Here is a 19845-nt window from a genome sequence, read left to right on the forward strand (position 1 = left end):
ACCTTGTCCCCGTGGTGTGTGGGGAGATGATTCTTGTGGGGTTCAGTTGGAGAACTCAGTTTGGGTGTGTTGCTGGAGCTGTCCACCCTGAATGTGGGGTGTGTGTACGGGTGGCCAGGGAGGAAGGACAGCTTTAATATTCAAATCCCCTAGGTTCCCAGAGATTCAAGGCCTCCGCAAGAGTCCAGACCTTCATTTCATTTCAGCCCCAGACCCTGTCTCTCGCTGTTCCACAAACCACTGGACTTGGCGTAGTGTCCCTGGGTTCTCTGAGTGGGTCCCCCCGCCCAGCTGCGATCCTCCAGGACCTCTGCCGAGGGAATGCTGTGCTACGTCACCAGTGCACGCCATCCCTCAAGGGAAGCCCCGGGCCGCTGGGCTGTGCTGGGGCGCTTTTAGCCTGATGCAAAGATGGCCGACTGGGGCGTCTCAACCCCACCCTCCTCGCACAGTTCCTCCTTCCCAGCTCCGGGACAACTGGCGGGGCTCTGGGCTGTGGGCATGGCCCGGGCAGGAGTTTATCCAGCCCTCTGGGGAGCCAGCTGCTAGCCGCGGGGTTTCTTTCTGCGTCTGGCTCTCCCCTCCATTCCCCTGGCCCCGAGGGTATCTGCAGCAGGCTATCTTCCAGGCCAGACACGGAGAGGGCAGCCCAGCCCCCTCTTGCTGTGTTTTATTGTGTGGTTCCCACTATTGCAACTGCAGCCGCTCCTGGGCTTTTCCCATTTTTTTTTTTTTTTTTAAAAAGAGCCAGTCGGTCTCCAAAAGCCAAACCCTGGCTTCCCCAGACCGCCGCGCGGCTGCGGGTCTTCCAGCCAGCTTACTCATTCGTTTCAGAATTCAGACTCCCAGTTTCACCAAGTATACGGCCCCTATGAAACTAGCAGACCTTGTCCAGCTGGCGCATCACTGTAACCGGTGTTCTGGGTCACTTTCTGGTTTTTATCTAGTGTTTTTCACGGAGGTGTTTTTTTGCCCTGTCTCACCTAGCCGCCATCTTAGTTCCTCCCACAATCAATTTTTGATCATTTTCATTACCACACACAAAAAAGAATAATAAAATAGTTAAAGTAAAAAAGAACACCCAAAACATCCCATACTCCCCATTCCTCCCTATTATTGTTCATTTACTTTTTGTCCTCATTTTTCTATTCATCTGTCAATACACTGGGAAAACGGAGTGGGAGCCTCAAAGTTTTCACAATCACACAGTCACACGGTGTAAGCTATATAGTTATACCATTGTCTTCAAGAATAAAGGCTACTGGGTTGCAGTTCAGCCGTTTCAGGTATTTTCTTCCAGCTATTCCAATACACTAAAAACTAAAAAGGGATGTCTGTATAATGCATAAGAATAATCTCCAGAATGACCTCTAGGCTCCATTTGAGATCTCTCAGCCACTGAAACTTTATTTTGTTTCATTTGTCTTCCCCCTTTTGGTCCAAGAAGGCTTTCTCAATCCATGGGCTTACATTTAACATCCTAAATCTATAACACTCTCATTTGCTTTGATGCCAGCTTAACTTCAGTTGTACACAAACACAGTGTTCCTGTACCCCTCCGACCCCCTACCTTTATGTAGTTCTAGTAACAAATTACAGGTTTATATGAGTCCAGAACCACTGATCTAGCATTACATTTTATGCATTTGCCTTTTAGATCCTGTAGGAAGTAAAGATGGGGTTACAAACCAAAAATACAGTGGTACTGATGTTTGTATTTATTAATGTTATATCTTTACGAGAGAGCTTTCTTTCTTCATGTGGCTTCAGTCTATTGTCTTTTATCCTTTCCTTTCAACCTGCAGAACTCCCTTTCACATCTCTTGTAGGGCTGGTCTAGTGGTGGTGAATTCCCTCAGCTTTTGTTTATTGGGAAATGTCTTAATCACTCCCTCATTTTTGAAAGAGAGTTTTGCTGGATATAGAATTCTTGGTTGGCGATTTTTTGCTTTCGGCACTTTAAATATGTCTTCCTGCTGCCTTCTTGCCTCCCCGGTTTCCAAGGAGAAATTGGTGCTTAATTTTACTGAGGCTCCCTTGTACATGACACGTTGCTTCACTCTTGTGGCTATCAGAATTCTCTCTTCATTTTTGGCATTTGATGGTTTGACTAGAATATTCTGTGGCAAGGGTCTGTTTGGGATTATCCTGATTGGATTTCAGTGAGTGTCTTGGATATGTATATTCATGTTTTTCAGTAAATTTGGGACATTTTCAGCCATTACTTCTCTGAGTATTCTCTCTGCCCCTTTCTCTCTTTCTTCTCCTTCTGGGACTCCCACAGTGCATATATCGGTGTTCTGATGGTGTCCCATAGGTTCCTCAGGTTCTGTTCACGTTCTTTCATTCTTTCCCCTTACTGCTCCTCAGACTGGATGATTTCGGTTGTCTTATCTTCACATTCTCCAATTCTTTCTTCTGCCAGCTCAATTTGCTGTTAAACTCCTTTAGGGAATTTTTTATTTCTGTGACTGTGGTCTTCAGCTCTGTTTGGTTCCTTTTCATAAACTATATTGCTATTCTTTTTGCCTTTGTGTATCATTTTCCTGATTTCCTTTAGTTCTTTGTTCATGTTTTCCTTTAGCTCTTTGGGCATATTTAACACCATTTTCAAAAGTCTTTCTCTGATGTGTTCTGGGTCTAGTCCTCTTCATTGATGGTTTCTAATGCTTTAGTCTTTTCCTTTACCTGGATCATTGCATCCTGTTTATTCATATGTTTGTAACCTTTTGCTGAAACCAGGATGTTTTGATATCTTAATGTATTATCGCTGGAATTTAGCCTCTGAGGCATCTGTTCCTTAAGCTTGTATTCAGCTTATGTTATGACAGAACTTTCCTTGAATTCCAGGAGCTAACAACAACAAAAGCAGAAGAGGGGAGAAAATTAAACACCTTTCCCAGTCTTTGCAGACTGACGTGTGAGAGTGCTCGCCTTCAGGCTTGTCCATATGATGAGTTTAGAGAACAGCTCCAGGCCAAGGCATGGGGGCCTTCCCGGTCCTTTCTGGGCACGTGTCTTGTCCTGGGTGTGTGAGGTGGCTTAGGAAGTACCCTGTTTACAGAGATACGAATGGCCCCTCTTCCCCAGGAAACAGTGTGTCCTACCCCCAGCAGTGCCAGCCCCCAGCAGTGCAAGTTGCAGTCCTCCCACCATGTTCTGTAGGAGAGCTGGGTGAGCTGCTTTCTACACGCAGGGCAGGCTCTGGGACGAGGGGCCCCTCAGGCCACTGCAGACAGATTGGGCCAGACATACGTGCCCCAGTATGTGCATGAGGGGGACTCTGCTCCCTCTAAGACTGGCGTCGGGTTTGCACAGGGAGTGCAAGCTGGCTGTGCACTAAGGTGGCAAGGGGTATAGCAGGGGCCAGCCCAGGAGCCACAAGATCCTACCACTTCTAAGTCATCTTTTTCTTGATTCAGCACTCACCCTGTCACCGGCGTCCTCCAGCTGCTTCCTGGAGCTTTGAGAAAGATGTTTCTGCCAGTTTTACTGGTTTTCAAAGCTTCTATGGGGGTTGGAGCCCTGCAGTGTCTCACTCCACCATCTAATTTAATTTATAAAACAACTGTGACCTTGTGATAAAAAACTTACACTAAGAGTATTCTCCCCATAATTGTGGTGCTCACTACCAAATCCTTTCAGAAAGAAGAAACTATTTTGAAAAGAACCTTGGCCATTTTTTACAATTATTTCCAATATTCCAGGGAGAGAAGAAGTGCTGTCTCTTTCCTCAGTTTTGCCTTAAGGACATCTGGCTTGACGAGGGTGTGGGAATTATTTGAGGTCTCCACGTGGGGAGAAAGCAGGCACCTTTCTGGGTGGCACACTCCTGATGTGGAGACCACAGCAGTGATTCTGGTCCTTGCTGAGCCCTTTTTGGGCCCCTGTTCCGAGGTTGCCCGGGAATGTGAGTGGGCGGGGCCCGTTCCTCGTGCCCGGTCAGAGCCCTGCAGCCCTGGCTCTGAAGTGACGTGCGCTGCCCTCGGCTTGTCCTCGCCCTTCCTGAAATGAAGTCCAGTGGGGTTAGATTTCCAGGGGAGGGAAACAAGGATTTACAGGGGCAGTTGGCAGGCTGGACCTGTCTTCGCTCGGCAGAGCCTGGTGCTGGAGCAGGGGGGCTCCCAGCCGCCAGCCTGGGCAACCCGGACAGACACGGCCTGCCTCGCCCCCCCAGAGAAACCTGCTTTTGGAGTTCTGAGTTTACATATCAAAGATGACATAAATGTGTTGTTCCAAGGAGACTCTATGAAGTATTAGTACTGTCTAACGTAATTATTTCCTCCTTTTTTTCGCTTACGACACTAGAGAAGGGGAGTCCTTCCTAAGTCTGTCCCCTCCCTTGCTGTGCTTTCGTCCACAGCATGTTCCTCTGGAAAGAGACTGTGAGCTGTTCCACTCAGGTGCCTGTTGTGCCAGCTCATCCCTTTTGATGCCCCATGTCTGCCTCACTTGGCCCAGGGCCTCCTGAGGGTGCACCCGTCGGGTCGCGCCTCTCCCCAGGCTGGGGCAGGTCCTCGGCGGCTCTCCTGGTGCTTGCGCCAACCGCAGTGGCCGCGCTTCCGGTGGCAGAGCCGTCTCCGGGGCACCGCCAGGCTGGTTGCATCAGCTGCTTCAGAGCGGGAGGCTCATGGTGCGTCCCGGGATTTGCTTGTGTAGAAAGGTCTTTTCCGAGTCGTGGGGTTGCCGTGTTAGGGCTTTCTTCTGTCCCTGATGTGGAATTTGAACACAAAGCAGAGGGAGCCCCCAGGAGGCGCTCGCTAGGCAGGCGGTGGTGTTTGGCTTCCTGTGCCCCTGGTGGCCTCGATAGTAATCACGGTGTCTGAGGGTGTCACCCAGTGAAAACGGGGGTGAGGCTGATTTGAAAATGCCCAGATTCAGGGCAGCTTTTTTATTTTAGCAGAAATTCCCTGTAGCCCTTGTGGTGGTGCTATTTACTTCTTTCTGATTTTTGGAAGGTTTTGTTAGCCCAAGATGTTCCTGAAATTGTATTTTCACTGCACCATGAGGACTGTTGGCAGCTGATTAAGAACCTTCTGGAAACAGTCGAGGGATTAAATTTGCCCCTAACTGTTGGAGCACTCCACCTTGGGCCTTGGTTTTCAGCTGTGCTTGCTAGTAAAGGACCAAAACCAGTTCAGCATAGCTGCAGAACCCTGTGGTGGGGGGCGGCTGTGGGTGACTGCCCAGCCCCACGCCCTGTTCCATCGCGTGCTTTTTCTCCTTTCCCCTTTTCTTCCTAACCTAGGTTGTCCTAGCCCGGGAACTGGCAACCTCCAGAGAATATGCTAGTAAGTAACAGTCCCCAGCTCGGGGTGGGCAGTGCAGGGAGGGTGAGGCCTCTGTGTGGTACCTTTTAGGGGGTGGTCCAGAGGGTTCCGGTGGGTCCCAGAGACCTCGTAGGTGGTGCACACATGAAGATGTCTGTCTGTGTTTTGAAGAACTTTAGTTTTTATCGGTTACATTTATAAGTTAGGTCTTCAGGGTGTTCCTATTTTTTGTTTTATTTTATTTTATTTTTAAATTTTCACTGTTTCCAACTTTATTAATTAGTTTCTTTTTCATGTTAAGTTAAAATTCTGGAGAAACGTCACATAATAAAAGAGAACAAGGTCCCATATGTAACCCGGGAGCGAGATGTGATGTCACGCCTGGACCATCCCTTCTTTGTTAAACTGTACTTCACGTTTCAGGATGACGAAAAGCTGTGTATCCTTTGAGCGGTCAGGTGTCTGAAAGCATGCCACACCTGCCTTACTGTTGTGCTGGTGCCCACGAGTGGAGTACTCTAAAGTCACGCGGCCCTTGGATGGCTGCCCTCCAGAGGCACCGAGATTGAATGCTGTTTTAAGAGGACGTCATCAAAGAAATTGCTGAGGTTTTCTCTGGTAAACACAGTTTCTAAGGATTGCTCTTTATTATTTTAACTTGACCATTCTAAACATCCTTGTGAGATGTTGCTAGGTTTATTCGAAGGCGTTCTCATTCTTTCAGCCGGCACCTTTGGGGTGTCTGTCAGGTGTCAGGTCTTGGGCTCAAAGGAAAAAGGAAGCTTGGGTGGGGGCACAAGGAGGACGGCCTTGTGGGCTTCGGCGGATGTGGGGGGCGCTAATTGGAGAGAGGAGCGTTACCAAGGTCAGCTGCCAATCAGCAGTCCAGGAAGTGAGCCCCAGGATCCCAGGACACCCACCAGCACCACTGCTGCAGCTGCTCACTCGGCTCGGTGTGGTTTCTGACCCTCAGTTTCACCCTCCAGCAGAGAGTGTGCACTGGGTTGCGCTTGGCTTCACCCAGCAGCATCTCCTGTTCCCCTGATTGCTCGTGGAACCCTGGAGTAGCGTCTTTTTTTTTTTTTTTTTTTGATTGTTTTGTTTTGTTTTAGCTTGTGCTTAGGAATCGGCACTGGGGACACCGTGGCCATTGACTGTACATCATGCTGTCGGGTGCCACTGCCCTGTGTCATTCTGCTTGCCTTCGGCCCTGCCAGTTCCCCCGAGCCCTCCAGCCTCTTCCCTCCGGCCCCTCTGCCCAGCTACCCTGCCCTGGCTCCCAGCAGACGGTCTTGGCATCTGCTTGGCCGAGAGGGAGTCAGGAGGTCCCGGGAACGTCTGCCCAGCAGACTCATCCCGGTCTCCTCGGCCTCTGCGTCTCTTCTTTCCCTCCCTCCCCTCTCCCTTCCCTTCTCCCTTCAAATCTCAGGGGCACCCTCCCCACCCCCACCCACGCCCTGAGCCTGCCACCCTCAAAGCTAGTCCACATGTCTGCTGAGGTCTCGGACCCCTCTGCCCTCCCTCCAGCACGGTTGGCAGTCCCTTCCCTGTCCCTCCTAATATACCTTGAGTCTTCTGGACTAAAGCCATGCTCGATCCTGCTTCCACTTGTAATGCCATTGTCTGGCTCTGTCAATGCCAGTTGCATCTGTTTTTTTTTTTTAGAAATACTTGTTGAGTGCCAGGTAAGGGAGAGCTGCCAGTTCACAAAACGACCTCTGCCCTCCTGGAGCCTCCTGTAGTGGAAGAGCGAGCTGTGCCTAGTCACTCAGCATGGCATGTGCCCTCAAGCAGTGAGACATACTCCCCAGCATCTTGTGTCCCTGGAAAGCAGGGTAAGGGGTCCCTGGTAGCTGGAATGAGGGGCTCTTTGGGCTCAGGTAGTCAGGGAAGGCTGCTTGGAGGTGGCAGCCCTGGGCAGAGTGTGGATGGGGCTGTGCCCACACAAGGGAGGCAGTTCCATGCTGGGTGGGGAGGGGGGAGCTCCACGGCCTGGGAGGGGTCGTGAGAAGTCTGGATTTTCTTCCGAGTGTGGTGGGAACCCCAGGAGGGTCTTGAGTGGCAGCTGGGCTGTGTCTGGCTCTGCACTGCTGTGTGGAGAGGCTGTAGCCGTGGTGCAGGCTGGGTTAGGGGGCCAGGTGGGAGCAGTGGAAGTGCCTGTGGGCAGAACTGGGTGAGAAAAGGGAGTCTAGATGCCTCCTTGGTGGGTGTGTGCCCAGGGTGTGGTGGTGCAGGTACTGAGCGGGAAGAAATGGGGAGAGCACTGGGCCGGGGCAGGTGCCTTGGGCCCATCCAGTGGCCCTCCCTGTAGAGGGCCGAGGGGATCTGCTGCGGGCAGGTGTGCACGTCAGTCTGTGCCCCGAGTGGCCGAGCCCCGTAAGGGGTGTTTGAGTGAGGCTGAGGCGGAGGCGAGAGGGTGGGGCCACCAGGGAAGCAGGCGGCTGGGGCGCAGAGGCCGCCTGGTGAGGTGGTTCCGGTGGAGGGCGCACGCAGTCGGCCTCTCCACGTGCTGCAGGATGACCCGGAGATGGCCCGGCGGTGGATCTGGCCCGTGGAAGCCGTGGTTGGTGGCCGGCAGCAGTGGGAACACGGAGGCAGCGCGGGGCGGGTCTTCCTAGTGGCTCTGCCTGGAAGAGGGGTGGGGAGAGGCCCAGGAGCTGAAGGGCAGAGAGGGCGGTGCTGCCCGTCTGCTCTCAGGTGCTCTAGGACGTTTGCCTCCCGGCCCGTGGCTGTTCTCTCCCCCTGGTCCCGGCATCACCCCTTCTCTCCCTCGCTGCCCCCACTGCTTCTGAGGCAGCTCTCAGTGACCTTGAGAACACCGAAGGGGGTCGCTCCCTCCTCATGCCTCGCTGGGAACCGCATGGCCACACCTCGGAGCCCTGGGCTCTGGTCCCGGACTCCCTGCAGAGCTGGTGGTTGCTGCATATTACTCTTGTGAGACTCTGGCAGAACCTTGGTACTTGGCTTTGTCTTTTCCCACGTTCACGTCTGGCGGGACTGGGCAGCTCGGAGTCTAGACAAGAGCAGTCTCGCCTTCTCATTGTCTGATGGCCTTGGTCAGTGTAAAATGTGTGGAGAATGGATTCCAGGTTCTTTGTTTGGTGATATATGCTGCCCTTGATTTTTAAGACTAATTTCCAGCCCAAGAAGACCGTGAGGGCTCACTTACCTCCGGCAAGAATGAAGCTCGGGTCTCCCACCCCACTCCAAGTTCTGGTGACGTGCATCATGTCAAGAAAGAGAAAACAGTGAAGAAAAGCCCAACTAGGAACACAGTTGCCCCTGGGGAGAGGGGTGCAGTTTGTCCTGTGCATTTCCTTGTCGCTGTCTGGGAGCGACCACAGGGCTGGACCTGGCGCAGGGCCAGTGAGTGCGAGGTGGTGCGAGGGGCAGGTCTACTGCAGCCTGAGGAAGCCGGGCGGAAGGAGTGGGGTGCCGGCAGCCCCTCAGCCTTGTGCGGTGGTGAGCCGTTCCCAGGAGGCAAGCTGCCCTCCCTCCTCAGCCACACTGCTGGTGGGGCGCCTCCCCCCAAGGCGCTTGGGAAGGCAGGGGAGATTCTGGCTTTTGTCACTGGCCCTTGGCCTTCCTCACCTCCCAGCAGGCCGAGCCTGCACCTGCTGCCCTGCACGTTGGTGCCCACTCCCGCCGCCTGGGAAGGAGCCCCGCACTGGGCGTCAGGAACCTGGGCTCTGGGCCTGTCCCTGTGTGCTGTGACCCTGAGGACATTGTCCAGCCTCTAGGGCCAGTGGCCCTCCTCTCTGAAGTGGTGGCTTTGGGCTCACCAACTCCTGGGGTCTCTGCCACAGGGCTGGGTCTGTGCTTGTCCTCCAGGAATTCACCCACTCCTCACAGTCCAAGAGCTGGCACAAGGGAGGAGGAAGACATGCTTGGGATGCAAGAGCACCCTAGTGGTCGGGGTAAACCTGGGGGTCTGTAGAGCAGTCATCCTGAACAGTCAAACCCTAACAGTCACCTGAGCCCCACAGCCAAGCAGAGAGCCAGAAGTGTTCCCTCCGCAGGAAACAAGAACCCAGTGGGTGCTCAGCTAAGGGGCCCGAGAAGCCGCTCCCCACCCTGGCTCTGCCCAAGCCCCCCGTGGGCCTGCAGGCTCCTGGACAGAAGGCATCCTGCAGTAGCCAGGCTCGGAGGCTGGCACCATGGGCGGTCTGTCCCAGAGCCCTGTGGGGTCAGGTGAGAGCCAAAGCAGGAATCCCCGGTGGCTGGTGCCCTTGAGGCTTTCCGGGCGTGCAGGCCCCTGCAGCATGGGCAGGGCACGGCAGGGAAGGGGACAGCCCAGACCCTGTTTTCTCCAGGAGTACGGAGAGGCTCGGATGTGGTTTCAGTCTCTGTTTAAAATTGTCCACATTGGAAGAGCTTGGCTGGCCAGAGACAGAGCAGGACGAGAGGCAGCTCTGGCAGGCTTGGTTGCTGTCTCTGCCCTCCTGGGCATGGTCCCCTGCACTTCCCTGGAGAGATGACAACACCTGGGTAAACAGGACTGTCCCGGGCACCGGCCACCACTTCCTGGCCCTCAAGAGCCCCTGCTTGGGTGGAAAAGGACCAGGGTCACCAAGTTCTGGCAGCCAGGGAGGGGCCCAGGACCTGTCAGTTCCCACTAGAAGGCGCAGATGTGTGATGCTTCTGGAATCTGTTGACCAGCCAATTTCAGGTCCTTTGTGGAAAAAGAAGATGAATGAAAGGAATCCTGGCGCTGGGGTGCCTGGGGGAGCACCTCTGCCCCCCAACCAGTGCTGGCCTCAGATTGCAGCGAGATGTTAGTGAGATGGCTCTTCTCTTAACCAACTTGTCACCCCTGAACGTGGAATGGAATGTTCATTTAATAAGCGTGTTTGGGAATGGGCTCTTAGCCCAGCACACAGTGGTGCTCACCGCGTGTGGGCCGCAGGATTGTGTGGAGCCGGTGCCCTCCCCCAGGCTTCAGCTCTGCCCTTTCTGCACGCGAGGCCAGCACACGAGCCGTCGGTGCCTCAGCCCAGGGGAGCAGCCCTGACCGTGGCCTCCAGTGGTTGCCATTCCTGGAGGCTGGGATGCCCTCTGGGGTGGGGCAGTCTGGGCTTGAGGGCTTGCGCTTTTCCGGGGACTGTGTCCCTGACTTCTTGGCAAGAACCCCACACACTGGTGTCAAGCCTGGGCCTGGGGCCGGGCGTTTCAGGACCTGGGCTTTGTGTTAGACCAGTTGCAAACCTTCAGTTTTCATTTAACTTTTTCAAAAAATGTCCTTTTTGGTCTGTTCAGGATAGTTTAAAAAACTGTTTTTACACTCTTCCTTAACCGTGCATTGCTCAAGATTTTGGCCTTAGCTATGCTAAAAATGGAGAACTACTTAAATACATCCGCAAAATTGGTTCCTTCGACGAGACCTGCACTCGGTTTTACACGGCTGAGATCGTGTCTGCTCTGGAGTACTTGCACGGCAAGGGCATCATCCACAGGTGAGTGCCACAGGGCCCCGCACGAGACCCCGCGGACCTGCAACCACTCCCGGCATGATGCCTGGCAGTCAGGGGCAGGGGAGGGCGGGCACGTCCAGGCCGGGACTTAAAATCCGCACTTTTGAATGAGTTTCAGATTATTAGTGGAGTACTCTGGGTAACTCTAAATCAGAACTAATAACTCCTATAGGATCTGCTACAGTCCTGTAAAATAAAGAACCACTTTGCTCTCCTCTGTTGGTTTTTTCCTGCTCCCTCTCATATGCCCGGTTCTCATTCCTCGGACGTTTGTTGGAGGTGATGCAGAGTAAACTTCTGCTTCCTTCCATGAACCGTGAGAACTTTTCATGGATGTGCACATTAGTGGGAGGTCATCATAAATGAGACTCGCACATAATTCCGTGAGTGGAGGGAGTAAGACTGAGGAATAGGAAGGGAATTGATCACTGATAGAAAAAAACATGAGGGTTTTCTCAGGTCCTACAAATAGGAAATACTCGGTTTATAAACAATACTTGGCTTGTTATAAGTTAAATTAATGAGATAGAAAAGTATCACAGTTTTAGTTTGTAACATTTTAGCAGAAAGCTTCGTTTAGAAAGTTTCCTGTTATACACATTCAGGAATAAAGCTTTCATAGTATTTTTAAAAACTTTTGCTTTTGTTAAATAAGGGACTAATGAGCATTTTGCCCACAGTTTATGGTCTTTGGCAAAGGAGTCGTCATCCCCCAGGGTCAGAGCTGCCTTCTGTCACTGAGGCTGTGACGGGTGAGCACTGAGAAGAGCTGGCTGCCGCTTGGAGTCCAGGGGTAGTCGAGAGGCTCACGGCCTTGAACACCAGCTCTGCCCATTGTCCTGGGTTGTTTTTTGTTTTGTTTTGCTTTGTTTTGTCAGTATAACAATTCTTTGTAGCCTTCTTGATTAATGATTTTCTTTTTTCCATTGTAGCTTTTGTAGTCTGATTTTCCATGACTTTTTGACAAAGTCAAATTGAAAGAGTTCGTAAGATATGAAAATGATAGATTATACTTCAGACATATATTCCAGAGGATTTGGGGAGGATGGTGGAGTAGGAACTAACAGAGATCAGTCCCTCCACCAGAACAGACAGCAGCTCAGCTGACGGGAACTGTCCGAGTCAGTGCTGTGAACTCGGGAGTCTCGTGGAGCACTGTGCAGTGTCCAGGGAGGAGCCAGAGGAACAGGCTGGCAAAATGCCGTAAATATTGGTAAATTTCACCCTCCGAGCAGCAGCTCATACCCTACATCCCCTGGCTGTGTGGCAGGCAGCAGGGGGGCTGCAGCCCAGGCTCCTGGTGCCAGGGTTGCTATGAGGACCTGGTCCCCCAGAATCCTGGGTAGTGTGGTCTGGCACTGATTGCTGCTTTTGATCAGCTGCTTCATATCCCTGGGGCTGCCTCTGAGGTGGCCATTGCTCTAATCCCCGTCAGGGAAGAGCAGCAGAGGAGACTTAAAGACACAGAGCCACCACCACCACCACCCCCCTTTCTCTTACTGTTTCCCATTTGGGAGCAAAGAATGTTTGGAAAAGTCACAAGTTGACGGCTCCAGCCTTAACAACAACAATGCAGCAAAAGCTAGCAATCCCAGAGGAATGGGGGGAGAGGGGGCTAGATTTCCAAAGTAGTAACAACATAATACTCAGAATATCCAGTTCTCAAAAAAAAAAAAAAAAAAAAAAAAAATTAGAAAACACACAGAGAAACAGGAAAGTATGGCCAATTCACAAGAAAAAAAAATTTGCCAGAAACCATCCCTGGGAAGCTAATACACTGGAACTGTTAGTCAAAGACTTTAAATCAACTGCCTTAAATATGCAGAGGGATCCATGTGCAAGGGACTAAAGGGAATTAGGCAGACATCTGAACAAGGTAAAGAAAGGGAAATTACTCAAAAGGAACCAAACAGATTTTGGAGCTGCAAGGTACAGAAACTGAAATAAAAAATTTGCTAGACAGATTCACCTGCAGACTTGAACAGGGAGAAGAAAGGATCAGTGAACCTGAAGACAATTGAAATTATCCAGTGTGAGGAGCAGAGAGAAAAAATAATGAAAAATGAACAGAACCTGAGGGACCTGTGGAACACCATCCAGAAAACCAACATAGGCATCGTTGGAGTCCCAGAGGGACAAGAGAGAGTGAGAAATGGACAGAAAAATTATTGGAGGAAATAAGAGACTTTAAGAGATCTACACCAAGAAATATTATAGCAAAATGGTCAAAATCCAAAGACTAAGAGAGGACTTTGAAAACAAGAGAGAAACGACTTGTCACATACAAGGGATTCCCAATAATATTAACAACCGATTTCTCATTAGAAACCGTGGAAGCCGGTAGACAGTGATATGGCACATTTAAAGTCCTTAAAGAAAAAAAAAACTGCAAACCAAGAATTATATATCTGGCAAAATTAGCTTTCAAAAATGAAGGAGAAATTAAGACATTTAGGAAAGAACAAAAGCTTCGTTACCAGAGGAACTGCCCTATAAAAAATGCTTTATAAAGGGAGCCCTTCAGGCTGAAATAAAAGGACACTAGACAGTAACTCGAAGCTGTAAGAAGACATGACAGACATTGGTGAGGGTAACTACATAGGTAAATATATAATCCTGTATTACTATCCTTTTGGTTTATAACAGCTTTTTTCACCCGTGTGACTCAATAGGCAAACGTGTAAAATAACATTATCAATCTGTGTTAATGGGCATAGCAAGTATAAAGATGTGATGTGAGATAAGAACAGCATGAGGGGGGACAGAGATACAGGAAGAGAGATTATAGACTACTAAATCTAGGTTGGCACTGGTCAAGCTAAGTTGTTATTAGCTTAAGATGTTTATTGTGGTTAAAAGGTAAACACTAAGAAAATAACTAAAAAATTATGAAGAGAAGAAAAGAAGAAGGAAATCAAAACTGTACACTACAAGAAAGTAACTGAATCCAAAAAAAAGGCAGAAATGGAATAAGTGCAGTGGATTTTTAGATTTTACAGCAAAAGCATGAGCAGGAAAAGAAAAAAATAGATAAAATGGACATCATGAAAATTTAAAACTTGTGTGCACCGATGGACATTATCAAGAAAGTGAAAAGACAGCCTAGAGCATGGAAGAAAATACTTGGAATTAGGAGTGGATCAAGGATTTGAATGGATATTTCTCCAAAGAAGATATTCAGGTGTCCAATAGGTATGTGAATAGATGGGAAAGAGACAAATTAAAACTGTAGTGATGGTGTGGCTCTTCCCTAAAATCACTGAGAATAACAAGTGTTGGACAGGATGTAGAGAAATAGGCACCCTCATACGTTGTTGGTGGGACTGCAAAATGGTGCAGCTGCTGTGGAAAGCAGTTTTGTCGGATCCTCAGAAAGTTAAACATAGGATTACCATGTGACCCAGCAGTTCCATTCCTAGCTGTGTGCCCCAAAGAATTGAAGGCAGGGACTTGGACAGATATTTGTACAGCAGTGTTCATCGCAGCATTCTTCACAGCACCCCAAGGGCAGGAGCAACCCAAGTGTCCATCAGCCGAGGAGTGCGAAAACAGACTGTGTTCTCTGCATCCAGCGTAGTCCTCGCCAGCTGTCAAAAGAGGTGAAGGGCTGGTCCCTGCTGCTACGTGGATGAACCTTGACGGCTCCCTGTTGCGTGAAATAAGCCAGACACAAAAGGACAAGTACTGTACAGTTTCACTTACCTGAGCTACTCGGAAGAGGCGAGTTCACAGGGACGGAAAGCAGAACAGTGGTTCCCAGGGGTGGCGGCGGGGGGCGGGGGGTGCTTCTTGCTAAGTGAGTTTCTGTTTGAGATGATGAAAATTGTCTGGAAATAGAGTGGTGAAAGTTGATATACTTACTGTCAAAGAATTGTCCACTTAAAATGGTTAAAATGATTTCATGTTATGTGTGTTTTACCACAAATAAAAATAAATAATTATTAAAAAGCAAGAGACTGGGTTTGGAGCCAGACAGACCTCTGTTCAGACTCTGCCCCTCTTCCCCGGCAGAGACCCACCACAGCTGGCTGTGAGAGGCGACTTAAAATGCCAGGGATTCTGCCAGCTGGTTGTTAAATAAACCCAGCTGAGATTAAAGGTTAAAGTATATTAAAAATAAAGGCAATAATTCCTTAAAAGTCCTCACTTCCTAATTGTTTTGCTGTTCTCTCTGCCGTTGCAGTTCTTTGCGTCTGTTGATGTGTGTGGTAGAAGCAGGCCTTGCCCATGTGTGGCTGCCGGCTCCCCCCGCCTTCTGGGGTGGGACACCACACTGGCTGCCGGAGGAGGGTCGTGGTGGGAGCATTTACACCATGCGAAGGGGCAGATGTTCAGTCAGGGCTTGATTTGTTTATTATGCTTAAGGATGTGATGAGACAGTTAACATGTAGATGAAACTTAAAACAGTATCAAAAAGGTAATAGATTATACTTCAATAAAAAGCTTATTAGAAATGGTGCTTCTGTGATACAGTGGTATAATCTGAGTGTCTTTGAATGCAACTGATCCTTGTTCAGTGTGCCCCGGAGACTGGACTTGCAGACTTGCAGTTGAGTGGTTGTGCTTGGTTGTTAGTGAGGTGACTGGCATTAATCAGTTCACTGGGTTGTTCGCAAAAGTTAAGGTATGCGACGATGCAGCTTTTAAATATTTCATCTCAAATGTAAACATCACCTTTTTCAGGGACCTCAAACCAGAAAACATTTTGTTAAATGAAGATATGCACATCCAGATCACGGATTTTGGAACAGCCAAGGTCTTATCGCCAGAGAGCAAACAAGGTGCGTGTGCGTGGTGTTTGCACAGAGCCCTGGCTCGGGAGAGGGACGTGCCCACCTGTGCTACCCCCCGCAAGGACAGGCGTTCGTGGTTGCTCTGCTCGGCTGAGGCCGAGGCTGGGCTTTCCTAGGGAAGGCTCCACTCTCCCTGGCGGGGTCTTGCTGAGGCAGCACGTCCAGGGGCTTCCTGAGCTGCCTGCAGCTGGCACGGCGTGGGGGGTGGGGTGCCCTCCGTCTTGGGGTTGCCATTTTTCATGAGCTCCTGCTGTGGCCCATCCTCCCTGGTCATCTTCCTGGAAAATTCCAGGGGTGCCATGTTTGCTCCTGGGCCCTGAGGTAGGGGGTGGGGGCTGGTGGGGCCGCTGTGGGCTGTGACCCGTGGGCCGTCAGGCTCCCCTGGGCCATGAGGCACAGGCTTTCTTGTTGAGCCGGTTCTGCAAGATCACATGATGAGTGGGCACTGCTTTGGCCTGTGGGTCACACTCACGTTTATCGTCGCAGACCCTCCAAACCACTGGTCCCCCGGGATCACTTCTGGCCTCGGGTAATCTCAGGTGCCACCTCCATGACCTGGACACCTGGAAAGGGGCTACCCTGGGCCGGCAGCACGGCCTGGCCGGTCTCAGCCTTAGGGCATCTTGTCTATCCTCCAGTGTCTACTCGATAAAAATCATCAGCTCCGAAGGTTCCAGGAATGGTCGTGTAGCTTTTGAAAACTACTTTAAAGTGTTGGGTAGAGAGAAGTTAAAGCCCTTTATGATGGTTTGCAGGGGAGGGGCAGCTGAAAGCTGTCGTGTGGGTTAATACTGGGCCTTGCAAATGAAACGCAGGACTTATCCTGCCGCCATTGCCGGGCAGGAGAGAGAGCCAGGGGTGTGTCATGGGCCCAGTCCTGAACTGTAGAGGCCACCGCGGGGCCGCGGGCTGTGGTTGCCTACCTGCCCCCGTGGCATCTTGGGGATAAAGACCCCAGTCAGAAGCTCTGGGTGAATAACGGGGCTGGAGTTGGATGGGGCAGGGTGGGGGTGCAGGGGCCTCCTGGGAAAGGGGGAGTGGCAGAGAAGGGCCCCCACCGGGGGCTCCCCTTTGCCAGGGGTGGGGATGGTGACGTGGTGAGGCACGCCTTCAGATGCTCCTTGGTCTTCTGTTTGTTTTTTATTTGTCCCGTGTTGTGTCTGCACCTCTTCATGGAATCTTTGTTCGAGAGTTGTACAGACACTCAGGATCAGTGAGCAGTGGCAGCACAAGCTAGATTGTTTACTTGTGTGGGACGCTGGCTGGCGTGTGCAGGTGTTACTCAGACATCTCTGGGTCTCGGCCCCAGCCTGGGGCACAGCTGACAAGTGCTGTCCTGCGGGGCGCGGGCTCGCCTTCCTGGGTGCCCCTCCCCCAAGGCCTCATCTTTCCTTTCCGGGGTTCCTAGCCCTGGGTTTTCAAACTGAGGGTGTCCTGATCAACATTCCATCTGTTAGGGCTTTAATTTCTGCACAAACATGGTGTCTTGGATTTGGAAACTTCTCTGAGAATCCTAAAGCCCTTTTGGAGCTGGAAACCGAATTTGCAGCCGTTGAAGAGGTCCTTAATTCTTACAAGGCATAATGCTGGCGCCCCTTGCCTGCCACCCTTCCGTCCTTTGTAGCACCTTCCCCACTTCCTGTTCAGTGGTCTTTGTGGACAAGATCCAGAAGCACCGGAAGTCCTCTGGACTGTGTGAGGTGCTGTGAAACCTTAATCTATTAAACTCATTCCTACTAAGAAGCAGCCATTTTACTAGCAGTGTATCTTATTTGTATGGACGTGGCCTGACATCCTAACCATAAGCCCCGCCCATGAATAAGATGAACCAAATAGGGGCAGCCATATCCCCAGCCCAGTTTTCTCGTGAAGACTCACTGGCTGCCCAGTGTCTTACCCGCTGACCCTCCCTGGCGTGGGGAGCCTGCTGTTGTCGGGTGGGAGCGGCAGGCCTGGACGATGCTGGTACAGCCACACGGTCAGCCTTGGGGCTGCCCCCCTTGGGGGTCTGCTCTGCGCCTTTTTCCTTCTGGTGTATTTTCTTCTGGATCTGCTGTTTGGCACGGGACTAGTTCTAGGGCATTAAGAAATATAATAATTAAAATGCTTTGATGGAAGAGTGAAAAAACCTGCTTTTCTTTCTGGAACCAGGAGGCTGAAAGTCCTTGCAGGGATTACATGGTTGAAAACCAGGGACAATTGCTTGGGTAGATAGATGAGTCGGCATTTTTTTTTCCCTTCTTAGAGGGAAAAGGAAAAACATGCATAATTAATTATGGGAATGACTCATTTTAACAACTTACTCTCATCTGCTGTTGGAGTAAGTTGACTTGTTGAAACAACTCTGAGTCCTACAATTGATTCCTGCATTGGCTTTTTTTTTTCTTTTTCTTTTTCTTTTTTTTTTTTTTTTTTTTTTGCTTTTGTACAGGGGTGATGTCCCCAAAACATCTTCAAAGCTTCCAGAAGGAAAATGTGAGGGTTCAAGGCTGTAGGTCCCTCTGGTTGTGCAGTGAACGTGCTGCCCATCCCTCCTGGGGGGAGCCAGTGTCCCGTCTTCACCGACCTCTGTCCCTGGCTCGCCCCTTCCTGGTAGGGGTGAGCCCTCCAGATGTCTCCCCTCACTTGGGGCCTCAGCAGGGGCCCACACGCCTGCGAAGGCAGGGGGCGGTGGTCGTGGAGTGGGTGGGGACTTCCTGGCTACCTTGTGGTGTGGACGGCTGAGTCAGGACCAGCCCCTCCTCCAGGCTCATCCCTGGCCTTTGCCCTCTCTGTGAGAGCCTCTCTGGAGCCCCAGGTGGCCTGGAGCTGGGGCTCATGCTTTGTACCTGGAAACCTGTGTTCTCGCCTGTGCTCCCAGACCTCTCTGGGAGGCTGCCTGCTGTGGAGGCACCACTCCCCAAAACTGGGAGAAGGGAGGCTCAGCGGGTGTTGGGTGTCAGGTGTGGAGTGGCTGGAGAAGAGGGGCAGGCGGGAGGCTCCAGCTGCACCTCAGCCCCCACCTGTGGAACGGCCACCGTCTGGACCTCAGGCCGCATCCATCCCCTCTCCCAGGCGGGGAGATCCTCTTCCAGCCGCCGGCACCCTCCCAGCACCCTCGCATGGGCAGCCGTGCCCACCCCTGCACAGGAGCAGCACAGTCTCCCTTCCAAAAGCAGTGCCGTATTCTGGGGTTCACGCCGTCGAGGAGTGAGTGTCCACACTTCTCCCAGCAGATGCGGCTCTACCACTGCGAGAGGTCATGCTTTGTTCTCTTCAAAATCTGTGTTGTTGAGCCATAGCTGTCACAGAGGCCTTTTTGTTTGTTTGTTTGTGTGGTGTTACGGGGCACTGGGAGCACCCCCCCAACTCTCTGTGTCCCTTGTGTGCTGCTGAAGAAACCAGGTCCCTTGTCCTGTAGACTTTGCTGGTTGCAGCTCGGTGGAGTCACTCACCAGGTTTCCTTTCCTTCCTTTCCTGTAAATTGGGAGTTGATCTGGCTGCTTGCCACATCGATGCTTGACTCCCTCCCCGAGCAAGCCAGTCGCCAAGGGCACATGTTGCGCGAGTCCGTGTGCTTCACCCGGAAGCGCAGCCCGTCCAGACACCTCCTGCGAGGTCGGCCCCGTTTGTGGCCTGATGGCCTCGACCCACAGGCTCATCAGAGGCTGCAGAAGCACAGGGTCTAATTCTGTCGTCCATGAGCTGGACTTCTGTGAAGAGAGACCCCCCCGTCAGCTCTGATTCATCAGTGGTGGTGTTTGTAGAGGAAAAGCTGAGTAAACACTCTTTACCGCTTTACTTGTCATTTGAAAACCATGATTTGTTTCACCAGCATCCTCCAATGGTGACCAATTTGTTTAAAAAACTGTGTATGTGTATGGATATCCCCACCTCACACCATACGCGAAAATTAACTCAAAATGAGTCAAAGGCCTGTGTGTAAGAGCTGACACTGTAAAACCTCGTGTTTGACTTTACCCCTGTGCAAGCCAGTCACAGACGGCACATGTCGTATGAATTTTTATGTAAAATGTCCACACAGGCAAATCCATAGAGACAGGATTTTTTTAAATCACTGAGTTGTAATAGTTCTTTATATATTGTGGACACATGTCCCTTATCAGGTACATGACTTGTAAATATTTTCTATCGTTCAGTCATTTCCCTTTCTTGATAGTGTCCTTTCATGCACAAACATTTTTTCATTTTCATGAAGTCCAATTTACTTTTTCTTTGGTTTCTTGTACTTTCGGTGTCATATCTCATCAAATCTGTGGTCATGAATATTTACTCCTGTGTTTTCCTCTAAGAATTTTATAGTTTCAGCTC

General features: G+C 50.9%; 1 protein-coding gene across 2 annotated transcripts in view; it reads left to right on the forward strand.

The window, feature by feature from the left end:
• The window catches only part of PDPK1 (3-phosphoinositide dependent protein kinase 1), a 92325-nt gene that overhangs the window by 55799 nt on the left and 16681 nt on the right, over positions 1–19845 (forward strand). For both annotated transcript variants that reach the window (XM_037813523.1, XM_037813524.1), the window contains 4 exons: positions 5249–5291; positions 5572–5709; positions 10579–10723; positions 15425–15522. In XM_037813523.1, coding sequence (XP_037669451.1) covers positions 5249–5291; positions 5572–5709; positions 10579–10723; positions 15425–15522 — 424 coding nt within the window. The remainder of the gene's footprint in view (positions 1–5248; positions 5292–5571; positions 5710–10578; positions 10724–15424; positions 15523–19845) is intronic.

Source organism: Choloepus didactylus, chromosome 21, assembly GCF_015220235.1.
Source record: "Choloepus didactylus isolate mChoDid1 chromosome 21, mChoDid1.pri, whole genome shotgun sequence".
In the NCBI taxonomy this organism is placed as follows: domain Eukaryota; kingdom Metazoa; phylum Chordata; class Mammalia; order Pilosa; family Megalonychidae; genus Choloepus; species Choloepus didactylus.